The following is a 20,678-nucleotide window of genomic DNA, read 5'->3' as shown; positions in this document are numbered from 1 at the left end:
GACTTGCGTGTGGCACGCGTGTGTGACGTCAAGCGTACAAACACGCCACAGAGACACGTGGTTGAAATTATCTGAACCTACAACCTTTATTAAACTGCCAGTGTTGGGGTGGGGGGTATGCAGGATCTGGGAAGGTGAAGGGGGGTGGGGCTTGGAGGCTTCATTATGGGAGCATCAGTGAGAAGAAAAGGAAAGAGTGTGGACAGGTCATAAAGAGACTCCTCCATGGCTTCGGGGATCGTCTCCAATTGTCACATCATCCAGAGTAAGCGTGAGAGTCAAAACTCTCACATCTTCATTAGATTTAGTGACCCCCCCCCCCCACCCCATATCAGCGATACAATCCTTGCGTGAAAAGCTGACACGTGCTCTTGCTAGGGGCCTACATCACACCATTATAATGTAGCTATGTAACGTATATAATTCGGTGTCATTTGGCCTCTTTTTGGCTTCTTGTTTGTGAATCTTTTAAGCTGCTGTGACTCATTCGCCAGAGTTGATCCTCTTGTCATGTCCCTCTTGTTTATTGAAAAATTCATTCAGCTGCACTTCCTCCCCTACAGCATGTACCCTGAAAAAAAAAAAAGCCTCCCGCTCGTCTGCCGCAGGACGTGCGGTCGATGCGGATCTCCAGCAGTCACTTGCATGAACTGTTTTTCTTTCCCGTTTGAAAACTCGAACAAGAAGGGATATGTTTGGAGAGACGATATCAATAGATGCTTAGCATTTGGGATTGAACGGTATTGGAATGCGAGTGTGCTTAGGTACAATGAAGAGGAGGAGGAGGAAGGCAGAGGAATGCAGAGGAAAGGGAGGTGTGGACCCGTCAGGAAACAAAAAGAAAGGACGTGCGAGGAACGAGCGAGATAAGTCCGGCACGAAGAAGCATCTGATGAAAAGGGCGAGGAAAGACGAAAATATGCAGCTAGGGAAGAGAGGACAAGAGAGAGGGGGTTGGAGAAGAGGCGAGGAGATGAAGGAAAAGAGATAAGGCACAGGAAAAGTAGGCAAGGATGGAAAAGTGAGGCAAAGAAAGGAAGAAGATGAGGGAACACCGAAGGAAGGAAAGGCAAAATCTCAGAAGGAATGTACGGCAAGGAAAAGCCAGGTTAAAAAAAAGACAGAGGCAAGGAGATGAAGTTGGCGACAAAGAAAAGTAGTGGGGGGTGGGGGGGGGGGCTCCAGGAAAAGAGGCAAGATGGTAAAATGAAGGAAAGGAGACCGATGGGGGGGGGGAAGGAGGAAAGGTAATTTGACAAAACGAACACAAGGTAAGAGAAAGAAAACACATCAAGGAAAGAGAGACATCAGCAAGAGGACAATAAGGCAAAGATCAGAAAAGGAATGAAAGCCTCGGTAATAAGAGTGAGGAAACGAGTCAAGGAAAGAAAAGGAATGAAACCAAGGAAAAGTGAGGAAAAGAGGCATGGCCGCAAAAGGAAACAAAGGACGAGGAACAATGAACGAGGCAAGGAAGCTGAGGAAAAGGTTTCAGGAAAGAAAATGAGGCCGAAGCAAATGGAGAAAAGGACTCTGACACGGCCACTTCAATCAACATTGGTGGACTTGACTTCTATATGATCTGGAGACACACCAAATGAGCTCCCTTTCCATGTTCACGCCCCTTTTGTTATCATTCAAAGCCATTTGCTCCCCGGTGTCCTTTCTGAAATGTCCATTGCCAATAATGAGGAGGTGTGGCTTTCCGGTTGGAAGGTTCCCGTCACTTCCCTCGCCGTGTCATCTTCTCTCGATCTTCTTCTTTCACATTCGTTAGAGCCTATCGGTCGCATGAGTTCATCTGTCGTGCACTGATAAGAACATACAATGTCATTTCATGGTGGTCAAATTCGAAATGGACAAGCCGTGATATGCTCAGATCTCCTTCCCCCTTGTGACCCAACGGCGGCCTAATCTAGGCGGGTGGGGGAGGAGGCGAGGGGGTGGAGGGTTCACGAGCCGTTGAAGCGGTCGCGGTGAGGTGGCGAGAACCGACGGCGAGCGGGCAGAGTCGGTCTGCTATGGTAAGAAGAGCCTTTTCCCTTTCTCTCACAAGAAAAAAAAAGTTGCTCCAAAAAAATATATATATCTATAACGGGGCCAAAACTGGTGTTCACATCCTGTCCCTCAGGTCCGGTAAGACCCCCCCTCCCACTTTACGGGGCGGCGGGGAGCTGTCCCGTCAGCGTGATGGCAGAGTGTGGACGGTCAGCCCGGCATGTGGATGGTCTTGGCTGTGTAGTTCTGGAAGAGGGGCTGCATGAACATACCCAAGGTGCCGAACACGCACACGAACACAAAGATCCACAGGAAGAGGCGATCGATCACCATGGCGACATACTTCCAGTCCTCGCTCACCTGCGGACAAAAGAGGACGAAAGCCAAGTCGGCCTGGGAATTTTCTGCCTTCGATGGTACAAGTCGGATCAGTTCACGTTGCGAATCAAAGCCGACATTTTCTCAGCTTTTTCCCTTTGAAGCTAATTCTGTATAAACGGCGCAAAAAATACAGGGACAAAGTCAGCATGTCAGTTTTCCGCCTTTGGGGGTAATAATGGAAGCTTCTGCCCTTAACTCATTCAATCCCAGCCATTTTCACTGGAGCAACCCCCTTCAATCCCAGCGTTTTACTGGATTTGGACTGATCTTGCAAGGCCCACAGAATAGTTGGTTCTAATGCTATATAAACATGGAGCCTACCAAAATAAAGTTTGGACTCTCTTCTTTCAGCAGAAAAAAAATGTGTTTCTATCTTTTTCAATTCTTCAGCAGTCAGCATTACAGAATGGCTAAGTTTCATGAAAATGGCGATTCCTGGGCAAAAAAAATGGAGAAAAAGAGCTTTTTGTAAAAGCATGCATTTCAAGCACATAAGGCACCACTGCCACCTACTGGTTGCTTTTTTACACGATTTACAATGCAAATGTCTTATTCTCATTCACAGATTGCATCAGACCCACCTCCTCTGTATGACGAAAAAAAAAATGACTTAGACGTACAAGTACGTCCTTGGTAAGCGGGGCCTAAGTTTAAAAAGACGTACAAGTACGTCTTGTGGAATGAAAGACTTAAAAGCCGTTCTGTTCCAGAATTTTCACATGTTGCTGTCAATGGCACTGGACGAAGTCATTGCGTAAATCTTCTGTTTTTAAAAGGTAGTATCGGAAGCTCTGAAGCTGTTTTGAATTTTATTTTTTTTTAAAACGCATGGAATAGGGGGGACAAAGTCGACCTCGCCTTAATATCGGAAGCCTCTTTCAAACTCCCTTTAAAGGTGACATTTTCCTGACTTTGCCAGTGCCACCACTCTACATAAACAGCACTGACACAATAGAAGGTAGGATGTCAACCTGGCAATTTGAGGTCCTTTGAGGTACTTTCCGAATTTAGAAGCCTCTTAAATACTGCCTGGTTTGTAAAAAATGTCATTTTTCTGTCTTTTTCCTGTGTGGCTGTCTTGGATAAACTACACCGCTGAAGAACGGGGTGACAAAGTCGACCCAGCATTTTTCCACCTTTTGGAGGTAGCATCAAAAGCATTTTTTACCACTGCCTGTAAAATCATATGATCTGACAATTTTGCGCCTTCAGAGGGTAATGTCAGAAGTATATTTCACGCCGCCTGTTGAAGCTGACATGTTCACAACTTTTTTCCTGTGCAGCTGCTCTGTATAAATGGGACCGAACTGGAGGGACAAAGTTCACCCAGTAATTTTCCGCCTTCAGAGGAAGGATCAGAAGCCCTTTTAACATCAACTGCAAAAGCCGCAGTTTTTTTTTCCATGTTGATCGTTACAAATAGCACTGACATGGAATGAGGGTTACAAAGTTGACCGACCGTTGAAGGTACTGTCAGAATGTATGTGTCGCTGTTTTGTAAAAACAGCATTAAAAGTACACCCAGGAATTTAGGGCTCAGATACTACCTCCAAAACTGCAAACCCGGATCGCCTTTGCCCTTCCGTTCCGCATTGGCGCTTTTAACACACAAATGTGAGACAGGAAAATGGCCGTGACAAATAGAATGTTAGCTTCTAAAAGGCACAGGCCGCTCCATTCTGGATCTTCTGTTACGGCTCCCATGCCGCCAATTTCGCAGGATCTCCGTGTGATAGCGGCTCAACGGATAAACAGAATTCTGTTTTCCCGGGCTTGTCATTTTCTCTCCATCACAATCCCACCGCCGTGCAGCACGCGCCTGGTTAATGGAGGTGAGGGGTTAATGCAAGCTGGGACTCGTTCCTCCGCACGACGCTGATGAGGTCTCGTCAGGAGTCAAGGAAGACGGAAAGGACGTGAGAGCGGCGAGAGCGATGAAGGACGGGGAGAGAGAGACGGCGACACCCTTCGCTCCGATGAGGACGACGGATGAAGGAGGTGGAGGAGGAGTGTGGGAGGACAGGCGTTGGCATGGCAACGACAGGGATGACAGAAGCAACCGGGAAAGTTGTCTGGAAGAAGCCTTGAGGTAAAACTCCGGTGAATGTCGTCCCCTTTTCAACGGTTCCGACTCCTGCGTGCTCGCGTCATGACACTGTGCTATAATTTCATGACTGTTGAATCTCAAATAGACCGTGATTGCGGTTTTGTATCTGTCTCTTTCGCTTTGGCTACACTGCAAGATTTAGGCTTAGCTTCTCATTAGTCTAATGAGATTCAAAACAAGAACCGTGTCTTCATAATAGCTACTGTAGAATGTCATTGAATGGAGAGCAGACCTTCGCCAAGTTTGCGGCGTTACCAAGAGTGAAAACTATTCACGGTCAACCGCGTTTGTTTGTCCACCCAAATGTTAGCAGGCCGCTTCCTGGTTCGGTGGGTTTGACTTGAGACTAAAACCAGAGAGCAAGAGCGAGACCGAAGAGGTTGATGGATGATCGTGAGGGCAAGACACGAGGGCAGTTGGTGTTCGAGAGATGAGCAAAAGAATGAGTTTATGAAAATTAGTGGAAGCACCACACACACTGTGCAATGCAACTGGACGGTTTGATAGTGTTTGGCCATATCGTTTGTTTGTTAGTACGTACTGTCACTTGCATCGCTGCCACCTAACGGCAGCGACGGTTGGTTAGGGTTCGATTTTACAGGCAAATTAGATTTTTTCAGTTTTTACTTTCGCATTAATCGACCATGTTTTGCTTACTGGTCCTTCTTCAGGGTTGTCCACGTACGAACCTTTTCAATTTTGGTGCAAAACCAGAGAACGATCAATGAAATGATCAAATTGGGACGAGACCCACTTTTGTGACGTGTAGCACGGCCACCTTAACAGGAATCGAGTCAAAGAGTAAGCACCTGTCAAATCCTGATTTTTCAGTCTTGTGCATTTTTAAGAGTGCTCAGCCCCCGACGGAGGTCTAACTGATTGCCGTTCTAAAAACTTGGCTTCACTTTTGGGATTGGATCTTATCATCAATACAGTTCTGTGAAAATGTTGTGGCAACTGAGTGGATAATATCACCTTGCTTGCTATTTTCAAGTATCAATATTCTTCTCGTGCCTGTTAAAAAAAATAAATAAATACTCACACTCTGGTCATCATCCTCGCACTTCATGTGATTGGCGATGAAGCGCACCCCTTCCACAGCCTCCTCGAAGCCCGGACAGGCTTGAGCCAGGATGGCCTGAGTCAGAGCCTGACCTCCCGCCGCTTGCTTGCCACGGTTCCCAGAACCCCCCTCCCGGTTCTCTCTCATTCTGTTCAGACCGTCCATGGAACCCCCTCCCGTGCTCGCCAGATCCCCTCCAAACTGTTTGACAGACGCCCTGTTCACATAGCAGGTGCAAGGGTCACCGTCCTCCTTGGCAAACACTCCCGTTGAAGTCCCCCCCGCCGTCCCCGCGCCGCCGCCCAAGCCGAGCCCCACCATCAGGGCCCCCGCCTCCCCGCCGCGCCCGCCCTCCTTCTGCTCCTGGGCTCTCCGTCTCTGGCGGAGCCGCTGCCTCTCGCAGCTGTTCCTGGGCTGGCGCATGAAGAGCAAGGCGGGTAGCTTGTTGAGGAAGACGACCTTGACCCACGGGGGCATGGTGTGCGTGGTGGGCGAGCGGTGGTGCACGTTGAGCACGCACACGCTGGTGACGATGGAAAACGTCACCAAGACCATGGTGAACATCAGGTACTTGCCCACTAGGGGGACATCCAGGGACGTGGGCGGCACGATCTTGGAGATAAGCAGCAGGAAGACGGTGAGCGCCAAGAGCACGGAAATGCACAGTGTCATCTTCTCGCCGCAGTCGGACGGCAGGTAGAAGACCAGAATGGCCAGCGAGGTGATGAGCACGCACGGGATGATGAGGTTGATGGTGTAAAAAAGGGGCTTACGACGGATGACGAAGTCATACGTGATGTCCACGTAGGCCGGGTCGGCGGGGTTCTCGTTCCGCCGACCCGGCAGGGCGATGATGTCCCACTCGCCGCTCGGCGTGAAGTCGTCCATGCTGGCGACGTCGGCACGAAGCACCAGGTCGATCTCGGTTCGATCGTAGGTCCACGAGCGGAAGCGGAGCGTGCAGTTCTGCTGGTCGAAGGGGAAATGTTTGACCTCGATCTTGCAGGCTGACTTATAGATGGCCGGCGGTAACCAGAAGATGCTGCCGTCGTAGGAGACCACCGCATTGGAATAGAACGACACCTCGTAGACGCCGTCGGCACTGAAAGAGGGGGAAAGAAAGGGGAGAAATTGTCATGTTTCGGTTTGTGACCAGCAGGTGGCACTGTGGGGCTTTTCCCTGGAGCTGCACACCTGTTGGTCGTTAGGTAATTAGTGGCTATAAAAGGACTCCCGGCCGACCACTCATTGTCGGGTCGTTGTTTGTTTGGTGCTGTTGGCTGCTGTCATGTTTGTTTCAGTCAGGTTTTGGTCATTATGATGGGTTTTTGTTTGATACTTTGGACTTTGTTTGTTTTGGATTTAGTTTTCTGAGTTTTAATACAATTCATCAAGTACAACCTGCTCCTCTCTCGCACCTGCTTTTTGGGGTCCACCACCACCACGAAACATGACTGTGAGTTTCTTTGAAACGTCCATCCATCCATTTTCCGATCCGCTTTATCCTCACGAGGGTCGCGGGGGGTGATGGAGCCTATCCCAGCTCTATGATGTTTTTTAATCATTAAAAAAACATTTGCTTTAAAGCATTTGACACTACAATGGGACCCCAATGCACCGCAAAGAATTTGAATATTATTGTCTCTCATCAACTCAAAAGTGTGAATTTGAGAAAATGAGCCTTTCCCAAACCCCCTGAGTTAAAGCCGAACGATATAGAGTCTATAGAGTCAAGCGGAACTATCTCAATGCCTCTATTGGGACGGATATTATCGTCATCAGCATTGAGTTGACCATTTTGAGCGCTTTCATGCTGCCGATATTCATGACCAAAGGGTCACTCACGTCACCCTCCACTTCATCTACTCCTGCGTCCTCCTCGACTGGCGCTGGCAGCAGTGCAACTGGCAAAATTTCTCCTTTTGACTCTACTGGAATGATTAAACAGCAAATACAGGTGTCATGGTGGTGACAGTTTGAGGATGCAATCATTTCTGTTTCCAGTAAGGAGAAATACCCAAACGAATGGGCGCTATAGTAAATGGAAGGCTCGAGCTTGCACAGGTGGTGTCGAAGGGTTTTCACGCATGTGCCTGAGCTACTAATCGCTCCAGATGAGCAGGCTGGCACCATACCTAGCAGACCGCCCTCGCACCCCCGACACCCTACCACCACCACCATGCAGCGAATCCACTTGTGTGTGGCAGCGTATTTGCGTGCGTGCGGATGGACAAATGTGGTAAAGTGCTTTGAGAGCAGTTAAGGTAGAGAGGTTACCCTGCATGAATGCCCGCCATTTAGCATGTGCTGCACGAGCATGCATGCATGAGTTTCTTCCCCTCCCCCCCCCCTTTTTTTTATTTTTATTTTATTTTTTTAAACACTCACTTGTTGTAGAGCACCACATCAGGCAGCCAGATGTGTTTGGAGGGCAGCCTGACCTTCATCATGCCGTCAAACTCCTCGGGGACCCAAGTCAGGCGATAGTCCTGCCACTCCTGAGAGCCGGTTTTCAAAACAAGAGCACACGCACAATGTCACACATCAGCGCGGTGAGGACATGTCGAGAGGCGAGAGGAAAGACTCTGTCTCTCCTTCTTTAAATCATCAGGCGGAGCTCGCCGTGATGTCAGCCTGACGAACACGCAGTCGTCCTGTTTACTTTTACAGGGGAGGGTTGAACCCGCAAAACAGTTCGCTTGATTAAATTGTAATTGCGGTGTTGTTATCGCGACATCCTACTTTTCACCTTGGTCAAAATTAGGATGCGTCTTGAACTTGTTGGTCATGTTTTGAGTCAGTCATAGTGGCCAAATGTGAGCGGAATGGGCAATCGCAAACAAATTAGAGTTGGCAACTCACCAGGCGACCAACTCTCGCGTCCATACCAACTCGCTGCAGGAGAAAAACTGTGGACTCCTCATGTTCTTATCAGGGAAGGACATTTAGAGGCTATCATAAGTTAAATTTATGGGGGCGGGGGGGGGGGGGGGGTCAACCTACATTTGAGCTTTAAAGTATGTTATCGATGACAAAGCAAAACGTTGAAAATGTATTTTAATGCGTTTTTTAATTTAAAATTATTTATGCAGAAAAAAATAGCCACCAGCTTGGAACAGTCATTTTGAAAAATGTGTTAACTCTTTGATGCCCCCTGTAATCTGATAAAAGGGTTAAACAGTAGCGCAATTTTTTTCTCTCTTTTTTATCTTGTGTAGTTGCAATTTGTGGTTTCTTCACTTGAGAAGCTTCACATGTAAAAGTGCCTCAATTGAATTGAATTCAATTTACCTGATCATTAAGTGGGGACTCTAAATAGCTTCATGAATGTCAAATTAAACTGGCTACTGAAAGCAATGACTTGCTGAGTGATCATAAAACCAAACAACCAAACAAATATACCAGATATTTTAATTTCGTTTCGTGGAAACTGTTGACATAACTCTTTTGGAATCCAACAAATGACAGTATTGAGCTTCTCACCCCCCATGTTGCAACCGTGATGTATTTTGTTCATCGCCATTCATCTTGGCTCACGACAGGCGGCCTTGCTTTCGTGGCGGTCTCATCCAGAGAGCACCGATGGCCATTCTACGCTCGCTTACGTGTCGTAAATCTTTGCCCACGCTCAGCCGTTATTGTGTGCACATTGTGCGTCAATCTGGAAATAATCCAATCGTGAATTATGTCGAAATGACACGCCACGCATTGGTTTTCATGTGTGGATCCATATTTATGTGCACGTTGAACACGTTGCCCTAATTTGCTCGTACACTTCGCTGTCAGAAGCAAAACTAAGTAAGGGTGCCACTGCATTTACAGCTCGAGGTGCACTTTCATTATTTTACTGAAATCTAAGACGACAACAATCGTAAATTTAATTTACAAAGTTAAGAGAAACAAATCTTTGCTTTGTTAATTTACCTGGTGTACTGTAGAAGATAAATTCAAGCCGTTCAAGCCAGGGGTGTCCAAATTCTTTTGGACAACGGAAGGATGCAATGGCCACTTTGAAATCCATTCATTTATTTATTAATTTTCGAATCCACTTATCCTCACAAGGGTCGCAGCTGTTTTTGGGCAGTAGGCGGGGTACATCCTGAACTGGTTGCCAGCCAACCGCGGGGCTTCGAAATTCTTTAAATTGACTTTATTAAACACACCAAAATCAATCAAGCGAGCAATTATATGTTGTTCATGTTTACTAGCTTTTTTGAAAAACTGCTACATGACAGTTTTCCGTTTAAGGTGATAAGCCAAATGCTGTCGTTGAGGATTTTGGGGTGACCTTGGCCCTACATCCCACCAGACTATATCCAAAAGAGCAACGAAATGCCACTTCTACATTCAGAACCAAAACAACAACAAACTGTAGTAAACCAACCATTTTTTTTTCAACATTCAGTTGAGGATTATTTGATTATGTGTGAATTTTTGCTTCTAAAAATTAATTACCACTATTTACCATCATGTTTTGAAGAGAAATTGTGTTGTCATAATATTTGTCGCTTTGCGTATCTAAAAAAAAAACTGTATATGAACCAATTTATTAGTTATCGTGGCCGTGTCCAATTTTTTTCACTTATAGTATATGTCGCTGCCTGCTGAAAAATGGATGGTGAGCCACAAACGGCCCCCGATCCGTAGTTTGGAGGCCGATGATTTAAGCATTGACTCTCCAGATGTACATTAAAGGATCAACTTTAAATTTCACTAGCTTTGCATGGAATTTTTCAGAACTGTTAGTTTTCAAACATTTATTAATTTTGAGCCACTGAATGAATGGGTAGTTGTCGTCGTCTGTAGACATGCCATCTTTTAATGCGTGGACATTTAGCTGTGTAAATAAATCTCATTAGAATTAACGTGAGTGCGCATGTTTGTGTATTAAAGAGTGAAGGGTCACCTGTGTCAGCCAGACATTTGTCGTCATCACCTGCTCTCGTTCATGCTGGGGAAGTAGAAGAAGAACAGGAGATACTTGTAACAAACAAACTACTTGTTCGGATAATTGTAAAACTATAGTTGGCCCTTTTGTGTGGTGTATACGGTAGACTGCATAAATTTAATGTTCGGTATACATTTCAACCCTACTGACCAATTACAATAACGCTTGTTTATGAAGTCATTGTATGTGCTTCTGTGTGACAATGTCTTCAAGAACGTCTGACCACAAAGCTGGAAGCTTGTATTTTTGTTTGTTTTTATTTAACCCATCCATCTCAAAAACTGTCAACCACTCTGGTTTCCCAGCTGCTCTGGAACTAGCATGGGAATGCTAGGCACTAAGCTAATTTGCTGCCCGTGAGTCCGCACCCGATACGAGCTGCGGATGGCTAGCTTACAAGGTGAAACACTATCTTTTCATGATGGGAATCGGCTCCTTTAAGTTACTAATCCTTGTCGCCACGGCAGCAAATACGCTTCACTTATGACAAGTAGCATCAGGAGAAGATGGAAAAGCCATGCTAACCGCTAATCTAATGTGAGAAGTAGAGTATCAAAACACCGAAAAGATACAGTGCTGTATATGCTTAGATAGGTGGTATAGTACAGAACTGTGTCACAGTGGGGAGAAGTCAACTATGAACAGCAAATTAGTAAGTAAAGTGTCCAAAAAGAAAATGAAGGGGAAAAAAACTGCAACATGGTGGGCACAACACACACTTCTGAAAAATGAAAATGACCTCTAAGGTCAAAGGTACGTTAAAATAAAATGTATGACATTTTTGTAATACAAGCATTATAGAATAATGAGTTTTAATTTTGACTTTTGATCGAGAAAATAAGTGTCCTGATAAGCCGGCTAAGCGGTAGAAAATGGTTGCATGAATGGAGAATAAGTGTTCTCAAAATTACATCTTTTGTTTTTGTTATTTTTCTTTTTTAAAGTCACTTTAGTTTTGCATTCAGAATTTCTTCCATTATAAATTAAACATTTAAGTTTATATCTTGATAGAAAGCAGCCATATCATCTTGCCGTTACTGTATCATACATAACATTTAAAAAAACCAAAAACTATATTTAAATTGTATTTTACGAGGCCCAAACATAACCTACAAAACTCACTCAATAGTGCACAAATTAGCCACTAACACCAATTTCAGCAACCTACACTCAAAAGGGTGGATGTGTCTATCAAAACTAGACACATGAAAACAAACTGGACAAAAAAAAAAAACTCTCCTAAAATGAACAGGAGGTATGGAGGTTTGAAGCCGTCGTTTTGGATGAATTCCAGGGCACATACTGGAATGAACTCCTCGAAGGGAATTCACTCAAATGAGCTTCAATCTCCAGACAAAGCCATTTGATGTGTGCAGAGCATGGCAGCAAAGTTAGATGATTTGCTATAAAATGGGATTATTGTCATTGAGGGGGAAAACCCCCGAAATACAGAAAGATATTATTTCTGTTTTATTAAATCAGAGGGGTTTAACTTTCTTCGCAAGTATCTTCTATACTGCTCTGAATTCAATCAAAGAGGGAAGATAAGGATTTTAGCCCGGCTAATTAGCACTTAACTTCACATTTCCTGGGATTCACATCATTAGACTGCCTCATTTTCAGCTCTCGCTAGAAGAGATGACCATTAATCACTTTTTGCAGTCGGGAAAATCAATTTAAATGCCGTATAGCAGTCGTCAGCGTCAGTGCATGAAGGCTCTCCGGATGTACTCGTTATCTTTGAATGACAAATTAGAGACCGTTTTGTACAGTTCTAATACAGCCTATTTAGCAGAAAAGTGGTGGGTTTTCCAGTAAGTGGCATAAAAGAAATAATATACCCTAACATTTACATCAAAATGACCACAATCTAATCATCCATTTACAGATTGTTCCCATCACATTCTTAACTATAATGGTTGCGGTATTATTCCAAAATGAGTTGTAGGCACTTCTTGATTTTGTTTTCAACATTCTTATCTGCAAGCTCGGGTATAACTTTACAGCACAGGTCTTAACCTCAAGGCCCACAGAATTTTCATTTTATGTAGCCTGTTAAAGCTTGCTCTCATTTTTCCTTTATATCTGGACAAAATTAACCATAAAAATGATAAGAACCAAAAGCAGAGTTTGCTGTTGTACTTTCCGAAAAAGAAAATATTCACGAAGCTATTGATTTTGCATTACTGGAGAAAAGCTGCATTGTCACCGTCCAAATTAATTTCATGTTTATACAATAAAGAAAACAAGTTTGACACTCTTGCTTTCAAAGTTCCACAGTTGAGTGAAATTTATTTTAGAATATTCTACTAAATTCTTGTACTAGTTAACCAATTGGTCGACTAGTTGACGAGTCAACTAGACTTTCTACATTTCAAGTTGACTAGCCGCTAATCACGTTTAGCTAGCTTCTTCTATTCAGGTCGTTGCTTGTTTGAAAATAATCATATTGAAGGGATACGGTCAGTGGCGGGAAGTGAGGCTAATACTTCGTAGCCAAAATTTAGAGTGGTGTAAAGATTACTAAATGAATCACGTCATGGATTAATCGATTTCGACTCCATCTTTCATCACATTATCGTGTGGTGCGCTATGCCGGGTGCATGCTCACCACGCTAATGAGTTGGGCTAGCGACACCATGAGCTGCACAGTCACCAGCTCGGAGCCGTTGGTGGCAGGACGGATCAGCTTGTTGTAGTGTGCGGGATTCAAGAGATGTTCCACCAATCGCTCTTCCGTGTCAGCCCCGAGGCTCCCTGCAATGACAGCACGTAGTTAGCCGCAGCGAAGCACTGTGCCACTTAATGTCTGTCCGTCTTTGCATGAAACTGAACCTTCACAAGCATACACATTAAGCGAGCGCTGATATGTTTCACAGAAAACACAGCCCCCCTTCCTGTCTTCTCGCAATCATAATGACCTCACACTTTCCCTTCTTACTGTCAACAGGGTTACAATCCTAACCCTGCAATCAGAAGGTTTTAACGGCCTAGCGGGAAAACAAACAACTCTTGCGATGACTGATTCACACACTCATGGGGGGCATAATGACTCCTTAATGGGATCACACACTTAACTGTGTGTAATAGCATTGTGTTTTCACAAGGAAATTAACAAAAAAAATTGTACTATTAATAACGTGACCATTTTGCTTTTAACATGATCACTGGAGTTTAGGCTTCCTACTGAATATTTCTACTACCTACTTCCTACTACCAATAATACTTGATGTACTTTCAAAACAGCAGAACCAACACTCCACATACGGTTATACTTTGTGATGAAAGCATGGCATATATTTCAACATCATTTATTATTTGTTAATTTTTATGATTATTTTAAAAAATGACATGCCACATGATTTGATTTTGCGCAACCAATTGATGATATAAAATTGTGTGAATTATATGCTCTATTAAATATGCCATTTTGCTGATGAGAAAATCTACATTTTGCCACATTTTTTTAAAAAAGCATTTCTGGTGCAGCAGGATTATTTCTGTTCCTCCTTGCACTCTCCACTGTTGTTCTGCATGTCACTGCGCATATTCATGTGTATTTTCCTCCCCAGCGTCCGACGGTCCCTTCATCGTTGGTTGGTGCCCTGCAGCACCAAGCCTTGCTCAGCCAAGTGGAATGATAGCCTCTGTCTCGGGATCAATGAGGATGCTATTCCTGCCCCATCACGCAAGTCCCCTCCTTGCTCTCTCTCTCCTCCCTACTTCCCCTCTTTTTGAATCTTCAGTTCTCTGCGGCCTCTTCCATCTTTTTGCAACATCCGAGACGGCCTGTACGTTCTTGTACTAGCTGTCTCCACCTGGCTCTCCTTCTTCCTGTTATCACCATCTCCGCTGAAAGTATTGCTAACAGACGCTATCCATTTATTGGCCTTTCTCAAGCTCGTACAACATCATCACTACGAGGCCTGTCGGCATGTGTGTGTGCAGCATTGGTTTTATTTATGGCATGTGGGTGCCGATATGAATCCAGTTGTGTGCACATATTCACGGGGGAAATAAGCATTACAGAGCCATATGACTAATGTGCAATACTCCCAGAAGCTCAAGGCAATAAAAGCACTGTGAGACAGGAAGGAGGGAGCAGTCCACTTAAACAGTGATGGAGCAGAACACATTCCCTGCATCTCAGTCCTCATCATGTGGCTGATGGAAGATACTTGGAAAGTGTGTTTTTTTTAAAAGAGCGGGGCTGCTGTATGGTGATGATACAACATAGTTCATAGGATGGACAAGGAAGAACCGATTACTTTTTGGTAAGAATCTGGACAAAATGTGTTGGTCCAAGTATTTATCATCACCTTTTGAGTCACTATGGGATCAATGGAAACTTCTTCCACCACTGCAATGATAATGGCACCCCTCTGTTCATCTCCACTTATGAATCAGGAAGTTACCTGTGAACCTAAGCTGCGTTTACAATACGGTACCGTCGGCACGAACAGCCGTTATGGTACAAGAGACGAATTGGTTGTTGACTGAAAACTACATTTATAAAACATTACAGAGCAGCAGTTTTCATTCCCCCCACCCCAGTGGTCCCCCCACCCCCCATGCTGACGCAGACTCTGAGTCCGGCCAGGTAGGGTTACGTCCTTCGACTCTGAAAGGGCAACAAATGTGCTCGGTCTTTAGGTTTCATTCATGGAAAGCCTTGACAGATTGTGACAAATGTACGGGAATGTTCCTGCATTCTTGATCAAAAGTGAGGCAAAAAAGAAAAGTCCCACGGCCTGTCACAAATACCGTGATAGAAAGTGAGAAAACTTAGCAAAATTCGAAAATGGGCAAAATTAAGGGCCAAAATCTCACAACACCGTCATGACCTCTGGGAACGTAGTGTAAATGTAGCCTAACTAACAGACAGATGGACAAACAGTTGAGCCTTGGCGAAGGCCTGCGCTCGCCCGAGAGACAGTTTAGTTGTAGTCCAGGGCTTTATTTTCATGCAAATCCAATAAGGCATGCAGTGTAAAATGGTGCCATTTGGCAAAGGCTGTCATATTTTAAAAAGCGTGGTTTGCGCCGTTGTGGGCGTAAACACGGCCAATTGAAGCAGTTCCTGTCATTCCCTTTGAATGTGGCACACTCACATCTGACGCAGCTACACATGCGCGACCACATCATTTTCACTGCTCTTGGCCGCTGTGTCAATAGCCAATGTAAGCGGTACCCTTAAGTACATAAGCAATTTGTGATAACGGCTGGCAACTTAAATATGTTTGCGAACCTCATGCAACTTGCAAAAACTTGGAGGTTTGAATGATAGGTTCACGCTACTGCTTCTGTAATGCTCCTCCTAAAAACAATAAAAAGGACAGACCGTCTGTGTGGCTGCGTCACGCTAAAGGCCGAGCGGAGTGCTTGTAATGTGGCTGCAAGCTAAGGTCTGATCCTGCTTGTTCCCCAATGCAAATATTGCAAACTTAATGTGACACTATGAATATTGCAGCAGGACTTCCCATTAGACCACAGAGCGAGAGAACTTACACACCGTCATGAGTGCACAACCAAAACACACACACACACACACACACACGAGTTGGTTCAAATTATAGCTGCGAGTTCTACACAAATATGGAAAAAAATGAGGGCATATGAGAGTTAAACAGATTTAGACAATAGTGAACATCTCTTTATGAGGGCAATTATAAAGATAGAGTTGCCTTCCCCGCTATGTGCTCGCCTAGCAGGGCTCATTATTTGTTCGAATATTCAGAAATCAATAATGGTGCACATCCACTGAATGACTGGCAGCAGCCGATTGCTTGCGTGGTGCCAAAAGAAGGGAGATATCAATATTGATCATGCACACGGCTGCTCTATCGCACAAAGCCAAACCACTGTGCGCTCACGGGATGCAGAGGGTCTGTTGTCTGCGGCGTCAACAAACTCTGCAGGGTGCACATGGACTGCTCAGACACGATAAAGAATAACCTCTTGTATTATAAACATATATAATATTATATATATACATGTACTGTATATATAATTTTTTTTTTTTTTTGCAAAAAGCATGCTTTGATCCTGCCAATGTCTGATCATTTTGTGCAGGCAACCCTCCAACACTGCGGTGGTGCATTTCACTGGGGAGATCCTATCATGGTCTAATTCCTCCCCATTACTTAATATATTATGATATTATTTTACTATTAATGATGATGAGGAGGATTATGAAAACCTGATATCCTTAACGAATTAACGAGGACAGATTCTGAATCAGCACCAAATAATGATCTCCAAAATTTTACTTGCATCTCTGATTAGAAAATGTCAAAATTTGTTGACCAGTGTTATGAGACGATTTCCATCCTTATGCCCCCCCCCCACCCCCACCCCCAATGGCGGGGATCTACTGTATCTGCCTACACCCCAAAGTATCGCGACACCGGGGTTTAGTTTCCATGGAAACTGTTTGTGCCAATCCACTTTCTATGCCAGTTACACACTATAACAATCCAGGAACGACAATTGTTGCAGTTTATAGGAGAAAACATTCTTGCTAATGTAGCGGGGTTGAGGGATAAAATAAAAGCAGAGGCCAGCGACAAGGTACTTTCCGAACTCTGTCGCAAAGAGCTCAGACACAATCTTATTGATCTTAACGCACAGGATCCAGACAAAACTCTTCACTTCTCACTGTACGTAACCACACAAGCTTCACATTGCTTGACGTCATAAAATTGCACTCAGTCTTCCAAGTTTTTGTGAACATCTGTAGTTATGCCAACTTCAACTGGCCGCAGCAAACATTAAAATGATCGGGCAGGTTGAACTTCTTCTGCTTGTAAGTACGACTACCAACGGCGCAACAAGTTTCCAAGCCATGCAAGACATTTTTCAATGCAATGGGGGTTAATGATTTTTTTGAGAAAAAAAAAATATAATAATAATAATAAAAATAACAATTCAAATAAACCGCTCAGTGAAACAAAACCCGCTGTAACAAATGGCAACATCTCATCATACTAGTTTCTCTGCAGGAGCCCTCAGGAATAGGATGGAGAATCAATGTTGAACATAAAGACGCATTCGTGTTGGCTTGTTGATATACTGTAAGTATGTTTACCAAAAACATGTACTGGACCTTTCATGATTAAGATCATTTTCACCATGGACCTTAACCATCAATGCGCTATTCAGATTAACCCTTTCATGCACACTGTAACCCACAGGTGTCAAACTCAAGGCCCGGGGGCCTGATGTGGCCCGCCACATCATTTTAAGTGGCCCGCAAAAGTGAATCGAAGATGACAACTTCCATGATGCCTGCTAAAATCTGTACCAAAATTTAATTATAAAGTGGCCCGCGACAAAAATGAATTTGACACCCCTGCTGTAACCTGATAACATGATAAGCTGTCCACTGTCGTAACCGCTGTTCCTGAAACGGTCACGACTGTATTTCATTTTCAACGCATCACCGTCCCCTTTGAGCTGAAGTGAACTTTTCTAATCAAAGCTACTCCCCTCAAAAGCTTCTCACTGCCCTGGCGTGTCACGAATGGTATTGTTGCTACTGCGATGGCTTCACTCTCGAGTTCAGAATTCACATGACGCCTGTCACCACGTTTCATGACAATAAAAGTGCATTAAATCTTAATTAACAACCACGTTGCCCAAGTGAAAACTCTTTCTCTTATCTGGCGCTTCTTGCGGGCCGCTTAAGTTTCTATTAAACCTCTGCTCTCCCTCCGCCGCGCTCTCCTAATCTCCTGGGCTAGCATGGCCGCCCATTCGTTCACACGCTCTCACGCACACATGCAGATTTACTCATTACACACGTCTCTTGTGTACGACCGCACGTGCAGGCCTGTATGCGCTGATGTGATCCCGCTGCAGTGTTTTAGGAGCCACTCCAAAAAGGTTGCCGACGGAAAGTCAATGCAGACACACACACACACATGCTGAGCGAGAGGAGGTGGGTGGGGGACTGTTGATTTGCTGCAGAGATCAGTGGTGCAGCAGAGCAGTGATGACAGTCTGACTGACTGAGCAGAACTTGTGGCGGTGATGGGGAAATAATTTGTTGTCTCTTGCACACACACACACAAAAAGAGGAAGGTGTCACAGTGCGACAAACACATTTTTGTTGTCTTTAAAATCAAAAAGTACTGTGCAGCAGCATACAAGAAACCACAAGCGGAATGTTGCCATTGTGGATGGCACATCTGCCTCGTAGTCGACAAAGCCTGAGTTCAAATGTGACTTTGCATGTTCTCTCTCTGTGCTCCAAGTTTCTTCCTCCAACATACTGTACCACAAGCATGCATCTCAGGTTCATTGAAGCTTTAAATTGTCCGCTGAATGCGAGCGTGAATGGTCGGTGGTCAATATGTGCTTTCAATTGACTGGCGACCTGTCCATAGTGTACTCCTCTCACTCGAAGTCAGCTACATGGGCACCAGCTCACCTTGACAACTCAAGCCTAACCTTGACAACTCATGTGTACATACTGAGTAGCCAGAAACAAAAAATAATAAAGTTCTTGAGCTTGCGACAAAGGGTGGAACTGGGAGTTGCCGCTTGGAATTGAAGCGGATTTACATGGGACAGGAGATGTGGGCCAATCTCTTTTTCGTCAATGGACGCTACAGCTTCTTGTTTGCTTTCAAACCTAGCTCGTAGCAGACGTGTGCACATTTTCAGCATGACGTCTTTGATCCAATGGTGAAAAGGACACTTTGATTCTCTCCTCTTTCATCTAGAACTGCTTCAAACAACAAAGTGTATGCAGAAAAAGTGGTTAAGATTGCACGACTGTCTGTGTCTCATGTGTTGTGTTGTATTATTTTATCATTTTATGTTAACTGTTCTGTTGACGGAACTTGAACAAAACTTCGACATCACATTCAAAGTAAATCAGGATCCGCCGGCATTTTCACCAAGGCGCGGATGCGCTCTCTATGAAAAGAGAGCTCTTAGAGTTCATCTTTAGATGCTGGTTGAAATGAAGTCTATTGAAATCATAGTACTAGCTTGAAGGCATTCAACTTTGGAGTTTCCGCTCTTTAATCTTGGTGTCATCATGTAGTAACCCTTGCATAAGGTCAACATCGCACCACAGACCTGTTTATTATGCATGGCCCAGCGGGGGAAAGCGAGAGAGGGGGAGGGAGCGAAGGAATGGTGTGCATCGCCATACGGCAACGTGGAAAACAGGTGCTGAGATGCCCTTGAGTGTCCTTGCGCAGACGGCCGACGCCGCCGCCGCTCCATATGTGAGCGTTCAACTACGCTAGGATGAAACGTGGCCTGTGTGGGACGCTTAATTTAAAGACTTAATTCTTCCCGCGTGTCTCCCCTGATCACATGTATTCGCCCTGACGAGACGCGCTGGTGCGTTGACGCGTAAAATGTCCCATCCATTTGCCTCGTCTCAGCTCAGCGGGATGCTCCGCCATGCCAGCGCGGCCGCCGCCATCATCGCCATTAAACGCAAATGTGATCGTGCGTGATTTCAAAGGATGTGTTGCACTTTGAAGGCTTCCCCCATGATTGAGTGGGTGAGGCTTTCATGCTCATTTTGCGAGTATTCCCCCCAAACACACATGTTTGTAGTCTGGAAGGATAATAATGCTCATCAGATTTTCACCCTAAAGGAGGAATGACTCATTCTCGCTCTGCTGCTTTGTCAGATGCTGCTGAAAGTCACTTTAAATTTTGGGAGCATCTTATTTCTCCGTTGCACTTGCAACATCTTAATATTACAGCGATACCTTGACATTGTGTCAGTGCTGACGGAAGGTCCGTGAATTCCTCACTGGCGGATGCCTGTTTTGCTAGCAAAAAGCGTAATGATGGGTAATTTTGAAAATCTGTCGGACGGAGCATCAACAGAAATGGCTTTTCATACATCACCGGAATCGTCATAAACCAGGTCAGAACCGACCGACTCCTGTTTCACTGACGACTAACTGGGGGCTCGTCTCATTCGTCAAATTGCATTTTCCTTGGTCCTCGCGCCTCGCTGACCTCCTCTAGCACCTCCCACCAAAAATTCCATCCAGAATTGACGAAGGAGCGAGGCGGGAGGAGATGATCGCTCGACGATGTTGTCATTTGACGGAGACGTCTGCTAAAGACTGACGTCACGTCACTGACGTATGTCACAAATGTACCGTCTGCGTGTCAGAATTTTTACTATTTGTGAATTTTGCCGT

At 44.8% G+C, this 20,678-nt stretch overlaps 1 protein-coding gene across 1 annotated transcript in view; it reads right to left on the bottom strand.

Moving 5' to 3' along the window:
- Window positions 1-61: 61 nt before the first annotated feature.
- Window positions 62-20,678, bottom strand: part of chrnb2 (cholinergic receptor, nicotinic, beta 2) — a 24,507-nt gene continuing 3,890 nt past the window's right edge. Inside the window, exons 2-6 of the mRNA XM_086113051.1 lie at window positions 13,109-13,254; window positions 10,456-10,500; window positions 7,938-8,047; window positions 5,529-6,651; window positions 62-2,358 (exon numbers count right to left, since the gene is read on the bottom strand). Of these exons, the coding sequence (XP_085969177.1) occupies window positions 2,209-2,358; window positions 5,529-6,651; window positions 7,938-8,047; window positions 10,456-10,500; window positions 13,109-13,254 (1,574 nt within the window). The 3' untranslated portion in view covers window positions 62-2,208. The remainder of the gene's footprint in view (window positions 2,359-5,528; window positions 6,652-7,937; window positions 8,048-10,455; window positions 10,501-13,108; window positions 13,255-20,678) is intronic.

The sequence above is a fragment of the Hippocampus guttulatus genome, chromosome 6 (assembly GCF_054856545.1).
Source record: "Hippocampus guttulatus isolate MCC_2025c chromosome 6, RoL_Hgut_1.0, whole genome shotgun sequence".
Taxonomy (NCBI): domain Eukaryota; kingdom Metazoa; phylum Chordata; class Actinopteri; order Syngnathiformes; family Syngnathidae; genus Hippocampus; species Hippocampus guttulatus.
This window is presented reverse-complemented; position numbering and strand designations above follow the sequence as displayed.